At 42.7% G+C, this 25,169-nt stretch overlaps 1 protein-coding gene across 1 annotated transcript in view; it reads left to right on the top strand.

Annotated features, from left to right (window-relative positions):
- Nucleotides 1–25,169, top strand: part of DNAH11 (dynein axonemal heavy chain 11) — a 201,131-nt gene that overhangs the window by 112,420 nt on the left and 63,542 nt on the right. The window contains exons 55-57 of the mRNA XM_079786504.1: nucleotides 11,372–11,533; nucleotides 18,702–18,935; nucleotides 23,474–23,620. Of these exons, the coding sequence (XP_079642630.1) occupies nucleotides 11,372–11,533; nucleotides 18,702–18,935; nucleotides 23,474–23,620 (543 nt within the window). The remainder of the gene's footprint in view (nucleotides 1–11,371; nucleotides 11,534–18,701; nucleotides 18,936–23,473; nucleotides 23,621–25,169) is intronic.

Below are 25,169 nucleotides of genomic sequence, written 5' to 3'. Positions count from 1 at the left end.
TGAGAGACACACATTGATTGGTTGCCTTCCCCAGGGCCAGGGATTGAGCCTGCAACCGAGGTACCTGCCCTTGACCGGAATCGAACCACAACCCTTCAGTCCGAGGGCCAATGCTCTAACCACTGAGAAAACTGGCTAGGGCCCAAAAAGATCCTTTTATCTCACAATCATGCATTTCTTCCTACTGATTTACTAGTAAAGCACTATTATTATTTACTAGAGGCCTGATGCACGAAATTCGTGCAAGAGTAGGCCTTCCTTTCCCCGGCTGCTGGCACCGGCTTCCCTCTGGCACCTGGGAGCCGGGCTTCCCTCGCAGCCCTGGCTTCGTCTGGAAGGTCATCTGGTCTAATTAGCATATTACGCTTTTATTATTATAGATTACATGCCAAATAGCCACATTATTTGGATCTATTTCTAGATCCTCTAGTCTCTCTTTTTGATATGCCTCTTTACTACTGATCCCAGCCTGGTATTATGTGAATTATTATAGTTTTATTATACATTTTTTATATCTAATATCTAATTGCTCTTTTTTGTCTAGTTTTTCTTTGTTGTTCTCACCTGTTTATACATCTGGATAAACATCAGAATCATTTTGTCAAATTCTTAACATTGTGCATTTTGATTTTGATTGAAATCATGCTGAAGGCTAATTTTATACTAGGGAGAATTTAATCTTTATGATAGTTTTTTTTTGTAGATGAGGTATTCCTTTCATAGGTTTTTTTTATGGTGGATTGTTTGTGTATAGGAAAGGTGTTGATTTTTATTTATAGCTAGCTATTTCACCGCCTCTCTGATAGTTTCTATAAGTTCATTGATATCATAAGGCCTGCAGGTAGCATTTTGTCTTTCCTAATATTCTATTATCTGCTCTTATCCCTCATCGCATTGGTAAGTCTACAGAAGAACATTAAGTAATTAATGGTTGTAGTGAGAATTTTGATTTTTATATTAATGCAGATGTTTCTAGTATTTCACTATTCTGTCTTCTGTTGGCTTTTGCTTCAGGATAGATATTTTGTCAAGGATGTTTCTACCTATTACATTCCTTTCAGTAGCTGTTGAGATCCTTGCACTCACTAATAATCGTGTGAAGTTTTACATTTTTATATTGTTAAATCCATCAGTCTTTTCCTGTATGTGTTTCCTTTGATCTGTTTAGGCAGGCTTACCGAAGCTGAGATCAGTTTTCTAGTCATCTCTACTGGTGTTTAGTCTCCTTTTTAGTCTCACTTTTTAGTATGTACCTTTGTGCAAGCTAGCATTTATTTTGGAGTTAGATATGGGTCATTTCCTCCCCATTGTCATAGGACTACTAATTAAATACTGTCTCTTTCCTACTAAAATGAGTAGGAGGGCTTTTTGCTTTGCTTTTTAATTCTAAGGAGGAATAGAATATTTCCCTCAAATACTCCTGACCCTTCTTGGCCTTGTCACTTAGTTTGCTGTATCATGAGAAAGGTCAGCGGTCAGTGCCTTACCCTGAAGGAGAAATAATATGCCATAAAAATGGATCACCTTTTGGCTGGAAAACAGCAGCTTCTTTCTCTTTAATCCATATATATTCCCCAATCCTAGGAATTAAAAAAAAAAAAATTCTGGATTTGCTCTATGTTAGTTTCATCTGTTGTGACACTCACGAGCATGTGCTAAAGACTCGGGATTTCTGATGAGCTGCTCTCTCCTTCGCGCGTGTTCCTAGCTGGGCAGCATGGGAAGCGCCATGTGCTACGGGGTTGTTGAGCACACCTGGCAGGTCAAGCTAAATGATGTGACGTTGCCACCCCATTACCCATGCTCACCACCCAAAGCCGGCTCCCATTTGGAAGGCAAGGGCAGCGAGAACCTGTTGGCTGCAAAACATGACCTGTGATTCCCACAGGGCAGTTCCCATTAATGACGATCAGATGTGTGTCCTTGCATCGCCTGAAATAAACCAGTAAATAAATGCCAGACGCAGCCGAAACCGGTTTGGCTCAGGGGATAGAGCGTCGGCCTGCGGACTGAAGGGTCCCAGGTTCGATTCCTGTCAAGGGCATGTACCTTGGTTGCGGGCGCATCCCCAGTGGGGGTTGTGCATGAGGCAGCTGATCGATGTTTCTGGCTCGCTATCCCTCTCTCTTCCTCTCTGTAAAAAATCAATAAAATATATTTTTTAAAAAATAATAAATGCCAGACGCCTTCTCTCCTTCACACAAGTACGTGTGTCTTTTCTTACGTAATTTTTATCTTGCAACTAGTACTTGCATCTTCTCTCCAGCTGACTTTAGTTAACCCCAGAGCTTTTCTTTCTTGTCCTCCTTCCTGGCCATCTGATGCCTGAGGGAAAAGAACACTTGACATATGTAGCAGCCCCTGACTCATTCCCAAGATTTTACATATCTGCCTGTCTTGTTACATATATATCTATCTACTTAGGGGTGTGTCTATTGTCTGTGTGCCTATCTGTCTGTCTGTCTGAGAGATCTATTTCTGATCATGTAAGAAATATATGCTCATTGTATAAAGTTGTAAAATTCAGAACCATCTGAAGAAAATAAAAACGATGGTATTATGTAACCTGCAGGTAGTATTTTGTCTTCCCTCCTATTTATCTGCTCTTATCCCTCACTGCATTGGTAAACCTACAGAAGAATATTAATGAATTAATGGAAATAGTGAGAATTATGTTTTATTAGCTAGAAACAAGTACTGAAAATATGTTGGCATATTTCCTTTCAGTATTCTACGTGTACACATTCAGAACTAACTTTTTTTTTTTTACATCTCTCACTGTTTCCTTTACCTCTCTCTTTGCCTTTTTGATTAGAAGGCTCCCACAGGAAAAAAGAAATGATTCCAAGAGCTTGGTAGATCGAGTGAACTATTTAACTCAAATGTACCTTATTCTAAATAACAAATGGTGCAAAACCTTTATTCATTTATTCCCTTTGTCAAATTTCATACTGGTTTGTTATTATGATTTATAAGAGCTCTTTATATATCTGAATAAAATTTATATGTTTGTAATGTCCTTGTCTGTTTTGCATGTTGCCAGTTCACTATAATTCTGCTAACTGTGTTTACAATGACCTCTCTTTTACATTTATAAAGTTTATCTGATTTTTCCTTGTGGCTTTTGTGTGTTAAGGCTTTTTGAAGAGGAATTTCCATGCTCTGTGGTTATTAAAATGTTATCTTGAATTTTCTTTAAATTAACTTACAATGTTTTTAATGTTTAGCCTTAGATTGTTACATACATTATAAGGTGGATTTTCTACCCACCCCCCAAATTGTTTCAACACTATTTATTAATATTTCATCACCATTTGAAATTACTCCAATCTCATATATTGAATGCCTAAATATGTGGCATTATGTTATTGACTCTCTACTATGTTCCTTAAATCTGTCTATGCTTGCATAAACACAACTTTGCTTTGTTGTAGCTCTACAGTATATTCTGGTATCTAGTAGGGTAATGTCCTTTCCTTTTGTACATTTAAATTTTTGTTTTAATTTTTTAATTACAGTTTGTATAAGTGTTATATTAGCTTCAGGTGTATAACACAGTCATTAGACATTTATATACCTTGCAAAGTGATCACGTGATAAGTCTAATATCTACCTGGCACCATATATAGTTATTACAATATTATTGACTATATTCCCTACATTGTACTTTATACTCCTATGACTGTTTGGTTGGTTGGTTAGTTGGTTGGTTTGGCAAACACCTCTAGGAGTTTATTTCTTTCCCCCTTTGTTTAATTACAAATTTTTTCAATTACAGTTTACATTCAATATTATTTTGTATTAGTTTCAGATATACAGCATGGTGGTTAGACATTCACGTACTTTACAAAATATTCCCCCTGATATTTCTAGTACCCACATGGCACCATACATAGTTACCACAATATTTTCGACTGTATTTCCTATGCTGTACTTTACATCCCCATGACTATTTTGTAACTACCAATCTGTACTTCTTAATCCCTTCATTTTTTTTTACCCAGTCCCTCAACCCTCCTCCCCTCTGGCTGTTCTCTGTATCTATGAGTGTTTCTGTTTTACTTGTTCATTTATATTGTTCTTTAGATTCCACATCCCATGGCTGTTTTTTTGTCGCTGAATTTGTATATTTTAATTCCTCCACCTTTTTCACCATCCTTCCAACCCCCCTCCCATCTGGTAACCATTCGTTTGTTCTCTCTGCATTTGTTTCTGTTTTGTGTTCATTTATTTTATTTTTTAGATTCCACAAGTGAAATCATATGGTATTTGTCTTTGTCTGACTTATTGCACTTAGCAAAATACCCTCTAGGTCTGTCCATGTTGTCTCAAATGGCAAAATTTCATTCTTTTGAGTGGCCTTAGTAGTATCCCATTGTGTATATGTACCACATCTTCTTTAGCCATTTGTCTACTGATGGATACTTGGGTTGCTTTCATATTTTGGCTATTTTAAATAATGCTGCCGTGAACATAGGGGGTGCATATATCTTTTTTGAATTAGGGTTTTGGATTTCTTTGGATAAATACCTAATTGGCATTGCTAGGTCATATGGTAGTTCTATTTTTAACTTTTTGAGGAACCTCCATACTGTTTTCCATAGTGGCTGCACCAGTTTACAATTCCATCAACAGTGCACAAGGTTCCCTTTTCTCCATATCCTCACCAACATTTGTTGTTTGTTGATTTATTGGTGATAGCCATTCCAACAGGGGTTTTATAGTTTCAAGTCTTACATTTAAGTGTTGGGTCTATTTTGAGTTTCTTCTTACATATATAACAACGCGGTCCAGTTTCATTCTTTTGCAGGAATTTGAACAGTTTTCCCAACACCACTTATCAAATAGATTGTCATTACCCCAGGGCATATTCTTGCCTCCTTTGTCACAGATTGACCATACAGGTGTGGGTTTATTTCTGGGCTCTCTGTTCAGTTCCATTGATATGTATCTGCTTTTATGTCAATACCATGCTGATTTGGTTGCTATAGTTCTATAGTATTCCTTTTCTACATTTACTTAGATATTTGTAACTTTACACTCCCAGATGAACTGGAAAATAGCTTAACATAAAAAAACCAAGTAATGTTTGCCTAAAGATATCCCTCACAATACCACATGATTTAGGACCGGTCTATATAGTGATTGTGTGCCAGGAAAACAATTAGACTCCCATCAGTGATGTTCTTTCTCTCGGTCGTTATGGAAATATCAGTGATTAATATTGTCCTGTGTTTCTTCTGTCAAAGTACGTGTGTGTGTGTGAGTGTGTGTGTGTGTGTGTGTGTGTGTGTGTGTGTGTGTAAAGTCTGTACCTAATCAATTTATTGTAATATTGTATGATGTACAGTAAGATCAGTGTCCTGTGTTTTCATCCTTTGTGAATTAAAATTTCTCACTTGTTTTTTGTAACAAAACCAGTAAATATTTTTTTGTTTCAACAGCTTGAGTTTTAGTAGAAAATATATTAAAGGCTGAAAGAAAACCCCAATGAGAATGTATAGACTAATTTGGGAATGTTGTGGATACACTTAATAACAGTATTGAATGTTTCCATTCATTCACCTACGCAGTTTTATTTATTGTATCTTAAGGTTTTTTCCCTGAGAGTAAGTTTTTTCTTGATATTTCTACCCTTCATTTGTTCATATGAACTTTAGAATCACTTTGTAGAGCTTTACAAATCTCTTTGTAGAGATTTCCTGTTGGGCATTATTAGAATTGCCTAAAATTTGTTAATGTGGGAAAAATTAACATCTTTATAATAATGGAGCTTCTCAAGGAATGTGGCACACCGCTTCATTTAGTCAAAATGTCTTTATTGACCTTCAGTAAAACAGATAGCTATCTTTAAGTATCTACACAGTTCTTAAGTTCTTTTCTCAATATTTTTATTATTTTTTGCTCTTGCCAAATTTTCTAACTGTTCATAGTAGATATATAAGAAAGTTGATGGATAGAGGGAGGGTGCTTGCTTGTTTATTTTACCAGCCAGTTCATTGCTGGGAAGACAGGCATCCACCCAAAAATTGTACAAACAAGTATAAAATTACAATTAAGCATATGAGAGATCCGGGGGATATAAGATAATACAAGACAGGACAATAAAGGTTTTATTGAGGAAAAATGGTGAGGAAGTGTCTCAAAGAATAAGTAGGAATAATCTCCTTTCCTGTCGATGACAAAAGAGAATTTTAACAGCAGAAAGGAAAGGCTTACTCCCAGAAGAAAGGACACCCCTTTATATTGAGTTTGCATTTTGAGAAGCATGTTCATGTGCTTCACATTTTGCTCACATTTGGATGTGGGTTTGCAAGGACATTATTGGGTCTTGCTTCTCCCACTGCACATGTGTATAGTGTTGCTGCGAAGTGTCCTGTTCAGTAGGTAACCAGGCACCAGGTTTTCTGTTAAAAACTAACAAAATAATAAGCACTGACATGAGGTTATGGGGCTGTAGACTGGTCTGGAGAGGAGTGTGTGGGCAGTGCGGAATACAGCATATATATATATATATATATATATATATGAAAACATGCTGGGGATTATGAGTCCTACTATCTTTACTCTCCAGGTATGGATTTGCTCTTTGCTACATACTGGGATTTCACATACCGCTTCTTTATGAGTTGAAGAGTTTCGTTTTTTTTAAAGAAAACAAAGGAACTACAACTCCCCAATGTAAAATATTATCTCTTGAAGAACAATTCTGTATTGGTCAGTATTCACAAGTAAAAGGTCATGGGAATAATTTTATTGTGTGTTACCTAAAAGGAAAATAGAAAAATGAATTGAAAGTGTATATATTGAATATGCTGTTGGATGTCATGAAAATAATTGAAGTTAAAAAGTTATTGGATGATACAGGAAGATGGAAGGATGATAACTGGGGAGTATTTTCTATGCTAAACCCCCATTTCTATGAGGATTCAGATGTTATCATTCTTAAAAAACACTGAGACTTTTGAGGATAAAGTTATAGATAGAAGCTTCTGAAGGAAATATGTGGGAGGGTTACTTCTATCTGAGAATAAACTATATCAGCTGGAAAAAAATACAGAGTGACGGTAGCAATTCAAATTTCCATTACAAGAGGAGATGGACTTAGTCCTGTCCATGATATACAAGTAAATATATGCTTGCAGTGGGCTCTTATGTAAAATAAATTGAAACGTATTACAAAGCACAGTGAAAAGTGGGTTATTGCAAATGAGTCATAACACCTGTGTAGGGGGAAAAAGGGAGTAGAAAATTCTATGGTGTGGATCCCCAAAGCAAGTTTCTGACATCCAAATGTTAGAGCTGTAGGAAATACATAGATGGTGATTTCAGGGTTTGCTTTTTATTTGTGAGAATTTACTTTTAGAGCACAGCTGTCTGAGACATTTTTAACTTTATTTTCTTAACCGACTTTTATTTCTAATCCACTACTGGGAAGTAACTTAAACCACTTTGACTATTTACAATCGCCAGGAACTATTTGGGGGGAGCATATTTCAGTTGCCTTCGATACTTAGAAGTAGATGATACCTGTTCAGGTTTGGGGTGCTCTTCTCCCCAAATCTCCCAACTCGAGGTGTGCTTCAAAGAAAGGAAGTCTCAGTCAGAACTCTGCTACTCATGGAGTGTATGTGTAGCACATTGCTTAAAGCAGATCTTAGAGTCTTAACCTGCTCTATAAGAGAGTTGCAATCCCAGTTGTTTTTTAAGGAACCTGAACTAGCCCTTATTGCAAGGTTCCTTCTGGGAAGACATGACAGTGTTCATCATACTCACTAGTGAAAAGATGAGAGTTTTCCCTCTAAGATCAGGAACAAGACAAGCATGCCCACACTTGAAGGCATTACGCTAAGTGAAATAAGGCAGACAGAGAGAGAAATACTACACGGTATCGCTTATATGTGGAATCTAAAAAGTAAAAAACTTAAACTCACAGAAACAGAGTAGAAAAGTGGTTGCCAAGGGGGCAGGGGATGGGGGAAATAGGGAGAGATTGGAAAGCAGGATATAAAGTTTAAATTATAAGGTCTGAGGATCTAATGTATAATGTGACTACAGTTGATAACAGTGTTTTGTATAATTGAAATTTTCTGAGAGAGAAGTTAAATGTTCTAACACACAGAAAAAGGTAAATATATGGGGTGATGGATGTGTTAACTGACTTTCATGTCTGAGTGTATAAAATCACCACACTATGCGCTTTAAACATCTTGTAATTTTATTTGTCAGTTATATCTCAATAAAGCTAAAGAAGTAAATTATCAACAACATAATACCCTTTTCCAATCATTTATTTGTCTATCCCAGTGGTCGGCAAACTCATTAGTCAACAGAGCCAAATATCAACAGTACAACAATTGAAATTTCTTTTGAGAGCCAAATTTTTTAAACTTAAACTTCTTCTAATGCCCTTCTTCAAAATAGACTCGCCCAGGCCGTGTTATTTTGTGGAAGAGCCACACTCAAGGGGCCAAAGAGCCGCATGTGGTTCACGAGCCGCAGTTTGCCGACCACGGGTCTATCCTATCTAGTAAAGAGGGAATGTGCTAATTGACCATCACACCCTCACAAATATGGTGGCACCCACAGCCAGTAAGGAGGAAATATGCTAATTGACTGCCACACCCTCAAAGATGGCAGCGTCCACTGCCACAAGATGGTGGCGCCCAATCCCCTCAGCCCCGCTGGGGTGGCAGGCACACCGCATGGCCGGGCCCACCCCCAGGCAGGTCCAGCTGCTCTGCACACCTGCCTCCACAGTCCCCCAGTCCCTTCAGCCCCCAGCCACCCAGGGCCGGCCCAAGGCTCAGGCAAGCCTCAGATGGCGGCTGCCCAGCCGCCTAGGGCCAGCCTGAGGCTCAGGTAACCAGAGCTGGCCGAGGCTTGCACTGCTGGCAGTGGCAGCAGCAGAGGTGTGATGGGGGCATTGCCTTCCCCTGATTGCTGGGTGGCCTCCCGCCCCTGAGGGCTCCTGGACTGTGAGAGGGGGCAGGCTGGGCTGAGGGACCCCCCCCCTCCAATGCATGTATTTTCATGCACCGGGCCTCTAGTTTTTTTTTTTTTTTTTTTTTATAAATTTGTTGCTATGTTAATCTCTCATGAAATTAAGGGTAATATAATAGGGAAAAATGATTCCCTCCCATAAAAATATTCCTTGAGCAACAGCCTAAGTTTGCTCCAGATTGTCTATAAAGTTGTAGAGACTATTTTAGAAAAAGAGCAAAACTATCGACAGTTTCCAGTCATTAGCAGGGGCTCTCAAAAAAAAAAAATCTCACATAAGACTACCACCAAGGAAACTGGGTGGCAGGATAAATTCTGTGCTAGATTTCTAGCAAAACTGGAAATTGGGCAGTGAATTGGGTCAATAATTGCACTTCTTTAGCAATGTCTTAGGAAGTACTAATGTCCTTTCATTTCTTAGGAAGTACTAATGAGCAGGTATATTTCTCTAGTTTACTTCTCAGCATCTATTTTAGATGATAGTTGGAATTTAGGTTAATAATGATTACCTAATTTATTTAAAATTCCATAAATGTTTTATTTCACTCTGTATGTCGAGTAGAGACTTAGATTCTGTGAGTATGTCACCTACTGCAAAAGCATTGAAAATGTAAACGTTTCCTTTAAGTATTCCCATAGTAACTTTGGAACTATTAGGTTTAGCTATGGATGGCAGAATCGCCTGGAGGACTCTTTGGAACGCAGGTTGCTGAGCCCCATCCAGCAGCATGCCAGTAACAAGTGTAGAAATGTAACGGGTGGATGTGGTGGAAATAGGATCTCCAGTGAAGGATGCTTTCTTCCCTGCTGCCTTGGCTACAATCATGTATAAGTGAAGTTTTCTAAAATTGTCACAAATGAGAGATACGTTGGCTGCGGGAAACCCCCTTCTCAGACAGAAAGGAGAAATATTCAAGTCTGGGGAGAAGAGAAGGCTAAGAACTGAGATATAAGTGAAAATTGTGCATTGTAACTGAGGTTCCTTAACTTAGCACACGCAGTATTAGAGCGATTAATCCATTTGTAGTTAGGCTCTTGAATTTAATGAATATATGATTAGTCAGTTTATGCATTATTAAAAATATTTTAGATTTAGGACTTAGTTCTCTTGAGTTATTGAAGAGCCATAGAAAATTAAATAAAAATAAAAATAGCTGTTGCCCGACTGCTGTGGCTCAGTGGTTGAGCGTTGACCTAGGAACTAGGAGGTTATGGTTTGATTCCTGGTTGGGGCACATGTCTGGGTTGTGGGCTTGATCCCAGGTGGGGGAGGGGGGGCATAGAGGAGGCAGTTGGTCAGTGATTGTCTCTCATCATTGATGTTTCTATCTCTCTCTCCCTCTTTCTTCCTCTCTGAAATCAATAAAAAAAATTTTTTAAAAATACATCTGTTAAATGAAATATTACATGACTTTATATACGCTGGTGATTTTTTATTTCTTTTTAAAAAAATATATTTTATTGATTTTTTACAGAGAGGAAGAGAGAGGGACAGAGAGCCAGAAACATCAATGAGAGAGAAACATCGATCAGCTGCCTCCTGCACACTCCCCACTGGGTACGCGCTTGCAACCAAGGCACATGCCCCTGAGCAGAATCGAACCCGGGACCCTTGAGTCCGCAGGCCGACGCTCTATCCACTGAGCCAAACCGGTCAGGGCTATGCTGGTGATTTTTATTATGTGAATTCTTTAAATACTTTAGGGGGGGAAATCAATCCCTTTGAAAGAGAGTGTAGAAACATATTCAGATTTAAATTAACTCTTAAATCATTAATTGCGTAAATAAAACTTTTGATTTAAACCAGAAACTTGTAAAATTATTATCACAAGCATTCAGCAAACTGAAGTTTTTACTCCTTTAAAAATGTCATGAACTCTAGTGAATGTACTTTACTTTAAGTGAAAACAGAATAGCCAGTATGGTAAAACAACTTTTTAGGAAGTGCATCACACAGTTGTGTGGAGCCTGGTGAAGCAGAGAATGGAAGGAGACAGAAGATGAAAGGACTGGCACTATTTTGTCACGTGATTTGGTTTTGTTTTTTTTCGATTGTTATAAGGTTATTTGTGTGATAGGAAAGGATACATCTCCCACTATTAAAGATCATCATAAAAACGCTTAAAAGGAGAGAGACCAGTTTTAACGAAAGCGCAGAGCAGCGTTTCTGTGTGTGTGATGGGCAGCCCTGGGGGCAGGCTGACCCTCGATTAGCAGGAGGTGAAAGCTGCCTTCCCCTCCGGAGTGCGTGGGGGTCGTTGGATGTCACGCTTGGCTGTGCGCCTTTCTCCCATTGTCCAGGATCGCCGGGCACCGCTTTGCTCACTCATCACCCTCCTGTCTCTGCCCTGCCCCCGTGTCTCCACAGATCATTTTGTGTTTCTCTCCCGTCGGCCACACGCTGCGAGTTCGAGCTCGGAAGTTCCCAGCCATAGTTAACTGCACGGCTATTGACTGGTTTCATGCGTGGCCGCAGGAGGCTCTGGTCTCAGTCAGCAGGAGGTTCATTGAGGAAATCAAGGGGATTGAGGTATGTCGTGTCAGCCTCTGCATATCTCCCACACACACACACACACACACACACACACACACTCTCTCTCTCTCTCTCTCTCACACTCTCACACACACACACTCACTCACTCTCTCACACTCACTCTGACCAAAAGTCCCAATAAATGCTTTCCAAAATACACCTCCTATCAGCAAGTTGTCCCTGTTTGTTGAAGATGATAAGATCATCTGTTAGTTTATATTCCGTGGGATACGATAGTTGACATTTTTACACCAAGTGGAGGTGCATGTGTGTGTGTCTGTGTCTGTACAGACAGACACACCCACACAACACGTGAGCATGTGCTCCTCATGCCCTGACTCGCCAGAAGGCCAGGAGCTTGGGAGAGCACGGTGCCCAGCCCTGACCTACACCGGGCCGCGAGCTCCGACTTCCTCCCAGGTGAGAGGTTAACATCAGGAAACACAGCGCACTGGTCCTTCCGTTCACACGACCAGCTTGATGACGTGAACGCGATAAAGCGGAATCCGCAGGCAAAAGGTAGCTACTGACTCTCTCCCTCGAGTACACTGGTATGTTGAGCCCTCCTTGTAATTATTAGGTGATAAAATTAAGCCCTACCTAATTCCCAGGAGTGCAGTGAGCCCGGCAATAGCCTGAGAAACTTGTGTTAATAATTGTGACCATTATTCGTCACGTTTAATGATTTTTCCAGATTTTAACGTATAAAATATCTCTGGTAGGCTTTCATGCGATGTTAGTGTTAGTCTCCATTAAAGGGGCGTCCTTGGACTCTCCAGGAAGACACGGGATCACTTTGAATTCCAGGCATCTTGTCACCTCGCCTCTCAGAGGAACCTGAGGACAAACCTCCCTGGGACATGTTCGCAATCCCCACCCTTCCAAACTGCCTGATCAGAAAGGCCCCCGATCCAAATGACACTTCGTTTCTAGGGAGTTTCAATGACACTTTCATACTCACCGCCCTTTCGCCTTCACATCTGAACCCTCAAATTAAACGCTCTGGCGCGGGCTTTCTCCTGGCTAAATTACTGCGAAGGAGCTTGGATGTGCCAGTGACCATTGACATCTGCTGGATGAGGCGGGACTTGCATCACTTTAAGTCCAGAGGCTCCTGGCAGGTGCTGCGCTCTGTCTCATGGTATCAGGGCGCCTCCTGTAGGATGCCGAGGGCCACACAGGGATCTAGAGAGCACGTTACTCTTCCTGTGGGGCTGAGCGATGCCTGGAGACAAATTAGCCAGACGATTTCATCTCAGAGCGGTGCGCTTGCTTAACTCTCCCACCTCCCTAATTTGTTACTCAGGAGCCATAATTATAATTCTGAGCGCAACGCGTCCATGTTCTAAGCACGCGTGGTGCCTTTTCTGTAGAGGTCAAAAATAGCTCTTCGGTTTTTCTTTTTTTTTTGAATGAGCACTAATTTGATCACTTTCTTAGCTTTAATTTCCATGATGTAGACTGAAAGTTACCAGCATAATTTGGGCCCTTCTTAATTATTGACCTCATTTGCTGAGTGGAAGGGGCTTACCCAAGGTGACCCCCCTTCAGCCACAGAGGAAGGATTCATTAAAGGCAAGCCGTTCGGTGTGTGTGGACATGTAATTTGCAGTCAGTACGCACGCAGCACCCAGGGGTGTGGGCTGACTGCGTCTATGTAAATGTTTGTGTTCTTGCTTGTTACCTGGCATTGAACTAAATGACAGCGGACAGAATGACCACAATCATTTCCCATCCCAGTGCCATTGGGGATTTATCTGAAGACTGTCATGCACACGCCTCCTCATGGGAGATTTGGAAACTCCCTAGGAGTGGGGCTCCAGGTGATAACTGGGGGGAGAGGGAGTGTCCCTACTGAGAAGTGCATGGGTCCCAGTTAGGAACAATTCAAGACGAAATGCGGGAGACACAGGAGTTAGAAGACAAAGCCCTGGTTCTGCTTTTCAAGTCAGAAGGGAGCCCAGACGTGCTTGGAAGCAGGCCCCGCGGAGAGAAGAAAGGACTGAGCGGCGAGGACACGGGCCCCGGGGCTGAGGAGCGAGGCTGGCATGGGCGGGGGCGGAATAGAGAGCTGAGCAAGGTGGGTGAGCCATCCTGCTCAGGCCGTTCGGCCGCCTGGAAGTTAAAACTCTCTCACCTTGCGATGGGATGCAGCCTGAACATACTCGCCCAAGTCGGCATCGTTGGCTTTTTCAATGAACCGACGTTACCCCACTCGCCGCCAAGTCTCCCATCCAGGGCGTGTTGCAGGGTTTGGTAACATCTAAATGGTGCATTTGAATCCCATTTTCCAAACCCATGGTAAAAAACTTCCCACTCAAAGAGGAAAGTGACTTTATTGCTGATTTTAAAGACTGATGTCTTCAGGTGTCTCTAAGTGCCTTTATAAACGTTAGGCCAGGCATGAAGAGTAGACGGCATTTGGTGAATCCAGGTGTGTGAGCAGTGTTTCTATTGATGATTTTTGGCACAGTTTTTTCGGTGAAACATGAATGAGGATTATCCCATATGGATTTATGAAGTAGAAAGATAACCGTGTGCAATAGAAATTCTATGCATTTGGGGGAAATATCCTGTTGGTGGGGAATATTGACATAATTTTAAAAGAGCAAAACAAAATCAAATGCAACCGAATTTACCTTGCAACTGCCTAAGTCTCATGTGGGCTTTAGCCTATGCTCACATACACGGGGAAGGTCCGGGTGGGCCTTAATATGTCCCCATTCTCCAGCCCTCTCTCTCCTGGACACATGCACACTGACAGACTGTCCATCAGACAGTTCTTGCTCTGTGCGTATGAGTCAAATTTAGAAGAGAACTGGGGAAAGTAGTAGGCTGCTGCTTTTGAGGGCTTTGTTATATAAACTTTAGGAATCTATCTCAAAAGGAGAGTCCAGTTTTTATAGCTGCCCAGGCACCTGGACATGCTGTTAAGCCAAAAGGTTAGCTAAATCCAAGTGGAGGCGTCACTGCCTCCAAATTATAGTTCAGCGGCTCTCGTCTAGTGCTGGCCTCACCGGACCAGCTGCGCCATCTCTTGCTTCATCTCTTTGCCATCAAAGGGGTAGCTGGGTTCTGTCTCACCTGCTCACAGCCTCAGAGCCCTCAGCCGCTGCTCTGTTTTAATGTTCTGTCCAAGAGCCACTGACGTTCCTTTTTTCAGTGATGGGAAACTCACCTGGAAGCTTGCTGGCTTTGACTGGGCTTGATCTTGCCTTTGACCCAAACTTGGTCTCTAAAAGACAGAATTAAAAGCATGAGTAAACTAACAACACAATGCATCCACCAGACAAGGTGACAAGAAAACCCCAAGAAATAACACGTGACTTAGAAAACTGTGTCTGGTGCTACACGTAACACTGTGGCTGCTCGGTCTGGTGGTAGTAATCTCGCCGGGACTGCTGTTGGTGTACTGTTACCATCACCAGCAGCAGAAGCGTCACCTCCCTGCATTTGCATTGCTCCCCACCTCCAATCAGCAACCTTCTAAGAAGCACTCGCTGTGCCCTGTTGCCCAGGTGAGGGGCTGGAGGCCATAAGCACAGGGTCACTCAGCAGGTCGGAGGCCCATCCGCACTTGGATACGAGAGCCCGTAGTCCTAAATCCTGCTCTTGACTGTTGCACCGATGTTTGATTGTCCTGAAAGAGGAATAAAAGGAAAGGAAGGAAAGAAGCAGAGTAAAAAGGAGTAATGAAAGTTTAAGGTTTGGTTTTATGGGCAGGAGGAGGAAGTATAGGGAAGCAGTAATTTGCCCAACTTGACAGAACTGGGAATCTAATCCAGGTTCTGGGATTCGAGCCCTGCATCCCTCTGGGAGTGATTAGCACCATGAAGAGTGTAGGAGAGATGCTCAAATGCATTACTGCCCGTGTTATGCATTTTTAAATCTCCTTTATTTAATTAACCAAGCTGATAACCACAAGGATCTAATGCAGATATTCTCTCCTTTTACCAGCCCCCAAAAGGGGCTAAAAAGTACAAATAATTTTATAATTCAGCAGTTTGGAATTGTTGCAACATTAATATACATTAATATAGAGATTAAATATGTGCACTTTTACATATCAATTATATTTCAATAAAGCTTCAAAAAGGAACAGAAATAATTCCTGAGAAAAACTTTCAAGATGGACTGTAGGTATGTATATGACATATGCTACAAAGTTTTCCTAAGTTAAACTTTAAAAAGAAAATTTTCTTTCACCTGCCCCTTCTCTTTTGAGTATAATACTTTTGAAAGTCTGAATGTGAAAGTACAGACCGATATACTCTTTGCTGGTCTTGGGAAGGTGTAAAATCCTACATAACACGGACGATGTCTCATTTAGTTCTGGCCTCCGGGTACCAGTCTTCGTTGGAATTTTGCTGTCTGCCACTTTCAATAGCAGGGACATCCGGGGCCTTCGCTTTAAGAGTCAGGGGCTGAGGTACTCAGCGTGGCAGCAGTTGTCTATGTTTTTCTGTTTACAGCGAGCCAAGTGTGAGTGGAAATGAAGCACTTTTTTTTTAATGTGTGGAAAAAGCAGTTTCAACTTTGCATTTGATTATGCATGAATGTAACATTGTTTTCCAAAGCTGCTTTGTGGGGAAATCTTGGATTTATAACCATTTGCAGGGTGATTTTTGCCTTCACCATGATTGCCTGCTGAATACCTCCAGAATGGGGTCACCTGGTTTCATTAAGGGGCACACGTGGCAGGAGTGAGGTGCCTCGTTCTCAGGTCTAAAAGGGGAAAACACAGCTCTAGCTGGTTTGGCTCAGTGGATAGAGCATCGGCCTGCAGACCGAAGGGTCCTGGGTTTGATTCCGGTCAAGGGCACGTCCCTCGGTTGCAGGCTCCACCCTGGCCTGGGCCCTGGTCAGGGTGCGTGCAGGAGGCAACCAATTGATGAGTTTTCTCACATCCATGCTTCTCTCTGTCTTTCCTTCTCTCTCCCACTTTCTCTACAAAGCAGTGGAAAAATATCTTCAGATGAGGATTAAAAATAAAAAAATAAAAAATAAATACAAGGAGAAAACACAGCATGGCATCACCATCCCTGCAGCAGCCCCAGCAGCCAAATCCTCCCTGCCACCCCCCTCAAAAAAAAGCTGGAGAGAAATGAATGGCAGAATAAATAATTTATGCTAATGAAATTACTGCAATTAGTAGTTCTACAATGACCCTTTAAAAGCCACAGCTGTTAATGTCAGGAAGTGCTGTCACTACTGACCTTATCATAAGAGAAAGTGACAAATGGAGAATGCAGGGAAGACCAGTCATCAAAGAGGTCTGTTCTGGACCGATTAGAGTTTTCTGAAAAACAGTGTGAATTGCAACCAGCTGCTCCCTGGCTCCGCTGGCCTCCCATGCTGTGCCATTTTGTTAAGCCCCATAACAATAGTTATTTTGCCCCACTGAGACAAGTTGTCTCGGGCCACTTCCAGCTCTCCCGGAAACCACTTCTTCCACGGATTTACAAATGAAACTGTTGTTTAAGAGAGCTTTCCGGGCAGCCCAGGAGCCTCCTCATAGGGATCATGGCTGGGCAGAGGCCAGGCTTGCTCTGTAAGGACATTGCACTTGGCTGGGGAGGTATGTATCTACATTACAGAAGCATGTATGCTGCACCCTTTCAGTTCACATTACAAGACAGGACAGGAGTGAATTTTTACCCATGTTTATATTGTAAGTCAGGCTCCTTTAAAAATAAAATCCTGCCTGGCTGGCGTGGCTCAGTGGTTGAGCGTCTGTCTACCTGTGAACCAGGAGGTCACGGTTTAATTCCCAGTCAGGGGACATGCCCTGGTTGTGGGCTCGATCCCCAGTGTGGGATGTGCAGGAGGCAGCCAATCAATGATTCCCTCTCATTAATGTTTCTATCCCTCTCTGAAATCAATAAAAATATATTTTAAAATAATAATAAATAAAAGGTTTTGCTTCTGCTACTGGTGATGGATTTGTATTCAAGATTTAATTTTTGCTTTAAAAACATGTCCGTTACTAGTGAAATGGACTTTTAATGGGCAGAACAATCTGAAACGTACGCATTTTAAACCCACTCGGGAATTTTTCACGCGGAGGGGAAGCTGAGTGTGTAGACGGTGCCCAGGAACACTTGTTTTTCGCCCCGAGGACTGGCCTGTCTCTCCTCACATCCCCGGCTCTCATATTGATGGTGCAGGTTGGAAGCATTTAACTGCATCACCAGCCACTTGTGCACAATTTTCCCAAAGATGTCTGTGTGTTATTGACAACACTTTGGTAAATTATGTGTGACTTTCCTGAGAGTTGGTGTAGCTCATTTAATTCATATTAATTGATTTTTAGGCTTCCCTTGATTAATTGAACCTGGTTCATCTTGTACAGAATGCAATAAATAATCATTAAAATGAGGGAGATGTGACTCTACAAATTAAAAAGTTAACTACTTCAGAAGTCACAGAGGACAAATGGAAAGAGTGCATGGCGGGGGGAGGTTCTTCAGGAAATGTTCAAAGGAGAGTTGATTGGTTTTTTTCTCCCTAAATGAGAATAGAAATGATCATGATATTTTTCTCCCAGAAGCACCGACTTTTATACCTCACCATCCCGTTGGTGTTCACACGGATTCTTAGACATTTGCATTTCTCAGTTTTCAGCTTTTCTTCTTTCTTTTCTTCATTGGCTGCAGGGTTGTTGGTTTACTTTGCCTAAAGTTAGGTTTGAAAGCAACACCACAGATAGTCCTCAGAGTACTGTGTCTCAGTTTCTCCATTTTGTCTTTCTCACGCTTGATAGATAAAAGTCAAGCTGTGAAAAGCAGCGCTTGTGTTCCACTGGATTTGGGGTTCGGGGTGTGGCGCACATTAAAAATCCTCTCCTCATTGTCAAGAAGAGGTTAGCAAAGCTGACTGCTTTTTCTTGTCATCTCTCTAATCCTGTGGGTAGCTCTTAAAGACTAGGGAAGTGTTCCTAGATTCTACTGTAATTTGTTCTGGCTTTTGGGGGAAAAATACTGTATAAATTTGGTAATTTTTCTTTTTTTTAAATTACAGGTGTTTTTTTTTAATCTTTATTGTTGAAAGTATTACACATGTCCCCCTTCTCCCCTGTTGACCTCTCCCAGCCAACCCCCCCCCCCCTGCAGTTTTGTTTTGACGTGAGAGAATTTCACATGAATTGCAATGTTTGTGTTTTCAGCCCCTGGACAAAGATTCCATTAGCTTGTTCATGGCACACGTTCACACCAGCGTCAATGAAATGAGTACCAGGTATTACCAAAATGAGAGAAGATACAACTATACCACCCCAAGGAGTTTTCTAGAACAAATATCCCTGTTTAAGAACCTGTTGAAGAAGAAACAAAAAGAGGTATCCCAAAGGAAAGAGCACTTGGTGAATGGCATTCAGAAGCTGAAAACCACAGCCTCTCAGGTATGACCAGGGTGGATTATTACCGACATCTATGCTTCTAACATTTTTTAAAAATTTATTTTTGAAGCAACATTTCAAACCATTTATATAAGACTAGAGGCCCGGTGCATGACATCCGTGCACTGGAGGGGGGTACCTCAGCCCGGCCTGTGCCCTCTCGCAGCCCGGGACCCCTCGGGGGATGTCCGACTGCTGGGGAGCAGGCCTAAGCTGGCAGTCGGACATCCCCCATGAGGTCCTTAGCGCTGCCACAGAGGCAGGAGAGGCTCCCACCACTGCCACTGCACTCGTCACCATGAGCCCGGCTTCTGGCTGAGTGGCACTGCCTTGGAAGCAGGAGAGGTTCCTGCCACCGCCGCTGCACTTGCCAGCCATGAGCCCGGCTTCTGGCTGAGTGGCGCTCTCCCTGTGAGAGCGCACTGACCACCAAAGGGCAGCTCCTGCGTTGAGCATCTGCCCCCTGGTGGTCAGGGTGTGTCATAGTGACCAGTCGTTCCGCTGTTTGGTCAATTTGCATATTAGCCTTTTATTATATAGGACTAGAGGCCTGGTGCACGAATTCATGCACCCGTGGGGCCCCTTGGCCTGGCCTGCGGGATTGGGACGAAACCGGCTCTCCAACATCCCCCGAGGGGTCCCGGATTGCAAGAGGGTGCAGGCCAGGCTGAGGGACCACATCGGTGCAGGATGGGGGCCAGGAAGGGATGTGGGAGGTTGGCCAGCCTGTGGAGGGGCCGCGGGAGGGCTCCAGGGTGTGTCCAGCCGTCTCGCTCAGTCCCAATTGGCCAGACCCCAGCAGCAAGCTAAACTAACGGTCGGAGCATCTGCCCCTGGGTGGTCAGCGCACGTCATAGTGAGCAGTTGAGCGGCCTTAGCATATCATTAGCATATTACGCTTTGATTGGTTGAAGGGCCAATCAGTCGACCGGACACTTAGCATATTAGGCTTTTATTATATAGGATACCTGATGCTACCATGGCTGATGTGGCTCTGTTGGTTGAGCATCGTCCCATGCATTGAGAGGTTGCTGATACAGTAATCTAATGCTAAAATTTTACAGTTTGAGAACACAAAGAACACACTATTTCTGGCTTTCCAAGCCTAGGAAGGGACCAGCCAATGGCTCTATCACTGATGGTTTGGAGAGACATCCTGTCTTGGCCTGACTCAGTGCAGGGTCACGGAGAGATGTTGAAAGGAACGGGCATAGCTGATTCCTCTCTCCGGTCTCCCACCGCTTCGGGGTTCTGGGCTTAATGTCAGGAATTTTGTCACCCGCCAGTGAGGGCATCATTTCCTGGTTGATGATGTGATGAGGGTTGATAATGTGATTAGACCCTAAGACCAATCTTGGTGTCTGGTCCCTTTTTAGCCACCATCTCTCTTAGATAAAAGTATCCCGTGTTGCCTTCATCCTCAGTCATAAGGCCCCTGGAGGGTAGAGGTACTTGAAGGACAGTACCTCTAACCCCTAGGAGTAATCAGAGAATTCACATAGGATGTTAATCATGTCTATACACCGGTCATCCGATTTCATTGTTAAATACAAAACCAGTTCACGGCATGGGTGGTGCTGCTGTAATTTTACTTATGAGGCTGAAAGAGTGTAAGGCCACAGAACCCAGCCCGTAAGGTTGGGGTGTGAAGCAGGGTCGGTATTACTCCAAAGCCTGTGGATTGTCCATGGTACCGTGCTGCCTCTCTGTGACTAGTCAGAAGAAGTTAGAATGGAAGCATGTGGAGACTGGGGAATGGCCCAGCTTTTCTCTGAGCCACCTGGGCCCTAGAGCTGGAGCAACATGCATCGAGGGCATTGTCACTGGGGGTGACCTCAAAGCCAGAAATTCCAGTGGTTTCTCTAGAACAGCAGTCACCAAACGGCGGTCCACAGACCACTGGTGGTCCGTGAGGTCCGAAAGGTTTACGACCCCTGCTCTAGAGTATTGGCATCAGGGCATAGGCTCTTGTTTTCAAGAGACTGAGCCAGTTTTCCCCCCAGTAGTGCAGCCAGCCCATTTGTGTATAGGCTCAAAATAAGCCCCGAACTGGTCGGGGAAGCATATGTTGGCCCCTTCACCTTGAAGGCCTCTCTGGCCATGTCCTTCACGCACTCCATCGGCCAAAGTACCATTTACCTCTTATCCTCTGTGCTGCGCATGCCCGGGATGGCTCTTTGGTGAAGCACGATCTGTCCCGAGCACCGAGGAGAGAGAATGCTATTGGGAAAGAGAAACAGAGGGAAGAGGTTTCCAGGTCAGTTTCCAGGACGGAGGGATGTGAAGAACAGTTTCTGGGAAGCCCCCAGAGAGTACCGTATACCCATATTTGTGCACCTTTTCCTTCCCTTTCAAAGAATGTCTTTCTTTACTCTTCCTTCTCATGCACATTTCCTATCACTCTTTTTCTCCTTGCCCTTTCTCTTCCCTTTTCTTCCTCTACCCATCTCTCTGCTAGTAATACTGTCTCACTTAAACCAAGACCCTTTTCCCCAGTGAAGTCTTTCCTCGAGTCCTGTTGAGCTAAGAGAAGATGAGTGGTTTTCTAACATCATCTCAGTTATGTGTTGATGACTCAAGGGCGTGGGAGAAAGGGAGAGAGAAAGCCAACAGCAGTTCACTGCCAAGTGCAGGGCAGCTTGGGGGGGGGGGGGTCTCCTTATTCCTCCTCAGCTGGAAGCAGCAGGCGGCAAGTCTGAGAGGAAGATGCACAAAGTGTTGGTTGAAGGCCTACCGGTGATTTCTTTTCATTAGGTATTTGTGCATGTCATGTTTTTAATACCAGAAGAGTGGTTGGGATATTTAATAGGTTCTTACAAGTTTTTGGTTTGTTTTTTAATCAGCTTATTTGGAAAAGGAAGCATCGTGTCCATCGTTTCCCTTTTACTGCCACATGCTCCTCTTTAGATGTCAGCCTGGGTCCGGGGTCGGCAAACTGCTGCTCGCGAGCCACATGAGGCTCTTTGGCCCCTTGAGTGTGGCTCTTCCACAAAATACCACAGCCTGGGCGAATCTATTTTGAAGAAGTGGCGTTAGAAGAAGTTTAAGTTTAAAAAACTTGGCTCTCAAAAGAAATTTCAATCGTTGTACTGTTGATATTTGGCTCTGTTGACTAATGAGTTTGCTGACCACTGGCCTAGGTCATCCCGATAACCTAGTGACCTTTCTTCATAGGTCAGGCCTCCTATCCAGGGCTTCAGTCACTTGGCATATTTCAGACCTAATAGCTTCCTTAGAAGCTGAAATTAGGGCTTGAAATAACAGTTTATTCCCGGTCTCCTTGGATAATTCTGTTGATTATGACTTAACACATGACCAATTCACATGGCTAACAACAGGAAAGCAAATATCAAGCAGTGTTGCCCTGACTTCGTAGAGAGGCTAAGGAGTCAGTCTTGCTTTAACTTTAATCGGACAGGGAGTAGTCGCGGTGGTAATTGTGCTTTCAGATAGAGTGAGCGCAGAGTGTGCTGAGGTGGGGGTTACCAGAGTCCTTGCATCTGGTAGGGAGATGTCATCCCGCCCGATGGAAGCACTAAAGTGCTTTTAGCAATTGAGTCAGAATAAGTGGTTATAATTGTTTTTTTGCTTCTATGGTTTTAACAAAATAGTAATGTTTATACTTCAGGAAAATAAGTGGGACAAAGAGCTAATTATCGTCATGATGTGTGAAGCTGCTTTCACGAGTTATATTTTTCTCCCTAGCACATCACTTATGCTTTTATTTACATGGTCCTCAAACTTAGGAACCCAGTGGTACCCTCGGAACCTCATGAAATCCCAGCGTAAAAGGTGGGAGAATCCTTCTTTAAAGCAGACAAGCTTGATGCCTCAGGAAGACTCGGGTTTCACAGGAGCTGAATGAGGTTATTTCATGCCCCACCCCCAAGAAGAATTCACATCTGGGAAAGTCCCTGGCCGTCCATCCCCACAAGGCACTTGTGGTTTGCCCTTCTTAGTGTAGGTGTTAATGTGAATGTCCTATGAGAGGAAGGAAAATCAGGCCACCTCTTTGTGGGAAGAGATGACTGGTCTGTGGGCATTTCTATCAAAATAAGCAACTGATTAAGTAAACAGATAACAGCCAAGGAGCACTGACCTCTTTAACTTGTCTGAAGTGTCCTGCCATGTGTTGGAGAAGGAAAGCATGGTCCTTCCAGCTTGTCATCCAGCAAACTTTCCCCGGACTCTGCTGCCTGGAGCCTGAGCCGCACAGGACCAAGAAAGCAGGGGGCGCATGCGACGTGGGCTCAGGTGGGCCCCGCTGTCAGTGCCTCTCTGGCTGCCCAGAATGAGTTGAGAAGATAAACTTCTAGTTGGTGCCGACATACATTCACGATATTGTCCACAAAACCACTGGAAACATTATTCTGTTTATTCCTACATGGCAAAGGATGGGGCCGCGTTCTCACACCTGGGACTGACGTCAACTCGGCAGAAACAGATGTAGTATACAAACTGCGAGGGACCCCTGACGTCATTGAGAAAACGAAGCTGTATCTGATATTTGTTACTTCCAAATAATGACTTTTTTTCTTTAGGTGGGAGATCTCAAAGCCAGGCTTGCCTCTCAAGAAGCCGAGTTGCAACTGAGAAATCAGGATACTGAAGCTCTGATTGCCAAGATCGGGCTTCAGACAGAGAAAGTGAGCCGGGAAAAGGCCATCGCCGATGCCGAGGAGCAAAAGGTCAGGCCCATTCTACCATTTAGGGTGCCGAGCTATATTTAGCACAAAATCAGCGTTAGTAGGTGAACAATTTTGAACAACTTCCTCTCCAAGGGGCATAAAATCTAGAGAATTATTATAGTTACACATGTAACAGCATTTCACACCATGATTACCACTTGACCTTTCTTTACATTATGCATTTTCCCAACCTTTTAGCTCCTTTAATGATATAGAAGAACAATAAATACTGAGCTCATTCAAGCATATAATGGATGTGGATCTTGAACATCAGGCCTATTTGTAATACAGTAAAGGTCATGAAGGCTCCTCTGAGGTTTCTAAAGGGTCTCAGTTTTTAGGCAAATTGAACAACTCAATTGTTAACAAAGCCCATTCCGTCACTTTGCAAAATGGTTTTCAAATTTTGCATTTTAATCATACAACTTGAGTTTATTATTAAATCCTACGCTAAATTTGTTCTTTTTTATTCGATGGAGGCTCTGGCATTTTGTATTATGTTTTATTGTTGGAAACAATTACTTTTAAGCTTCTATAAAATCTGCTTTCTTTGCACTTAGACATCCAGCCATTTGTCTTCTTCTTTTACCAAAACTTCAGCTGCAAATGGAAGGGATTTCTTTATCTTATTTTCCAAAAGAAATAGTACAATAAACATAAAATTAATAAATATTTGTTTAAAAATTGAATGGATATATATATGTGTGTGTGTGTGTGTAAGGTAAATTCTCTTATTTTAGACAATTATAATCAGGGCTTAGTTAATAAATAATTGTAAATTGCCACATGCTCAGAGCCACTGAGTCAGTAGCCATTAATCCATTATCCAGGGTGGGCCTGGCTGACACGCCCCGGAGCCGTGGGCCAAAGGGAATTGCGCCCCACGTCTTCCCAGATCACTAGGATACGCAGCACGTTCAGTGTTCTGGTGTCACTGCACCTCAGGGTGAGAGGTATTGGGAATGAGAAATAAGTTAACCTCGAGTACTTTTTACTCACACTTGTGGGTTTTTACATATTAAATGTTCAAGATTGCTCTATTTATAAACTTTACCCAAAGGAATAATACTCCATTACCACCAAAGGAGTCAGAGGAGAAGAGTAGTAACTCCCAGTATCGTAGAAATAGCACTTAAAGAAAAACGCTTTAAGGCAGGGATGGGGAACCGTATTAGGCAGGCCGTATAAGGCCCACGAAATGATTTGGTCTGGCCCTGCCAAGGCATTAGGGGTGAGTGAATTAAATGTTTGACCAAATAGCCCTAACCGGTTTGGCTCAGCAGATAGAGCATCGGCCTGTGGACTGAAGGGTCCCAGGTTCGATTCCGGTCAAGGGCATGTACCTTGGTTGTGGGAACATCCCCAGTAGGGGTGTGCAGGAGGGAGCTGATCGATGTTTCTAACTCTCTATCCCTCTTCCTCTCTGTAAAAAATCAATAAAATATATATTAAAAAAAAATAGAGCAGGCTAATTTTTAAGTTGATAATTTTGGATGGCCCAAGAATGACGTTATAAATATCCAAATGGCCCTCGGCAGAAAAAAGGTTC

The sequence above is a fragment of the Cnephaeus nilssonii genome, assembly GCF_951640355.1.
Source record: "Cnephaeus nilssonii genome assembly, chromosome: 12".
Taxonomy (NCBI): domain Eukaryota; kingdom Metazoa; phylum Chordata; class Mammalia; order Chiroptera; family Vespertilionidae; genus Cnephaeus; species Cnephaeus nilssonii.
This window is presented reverse-complemented; position numbering and strand designations above follow the sequence as displayed.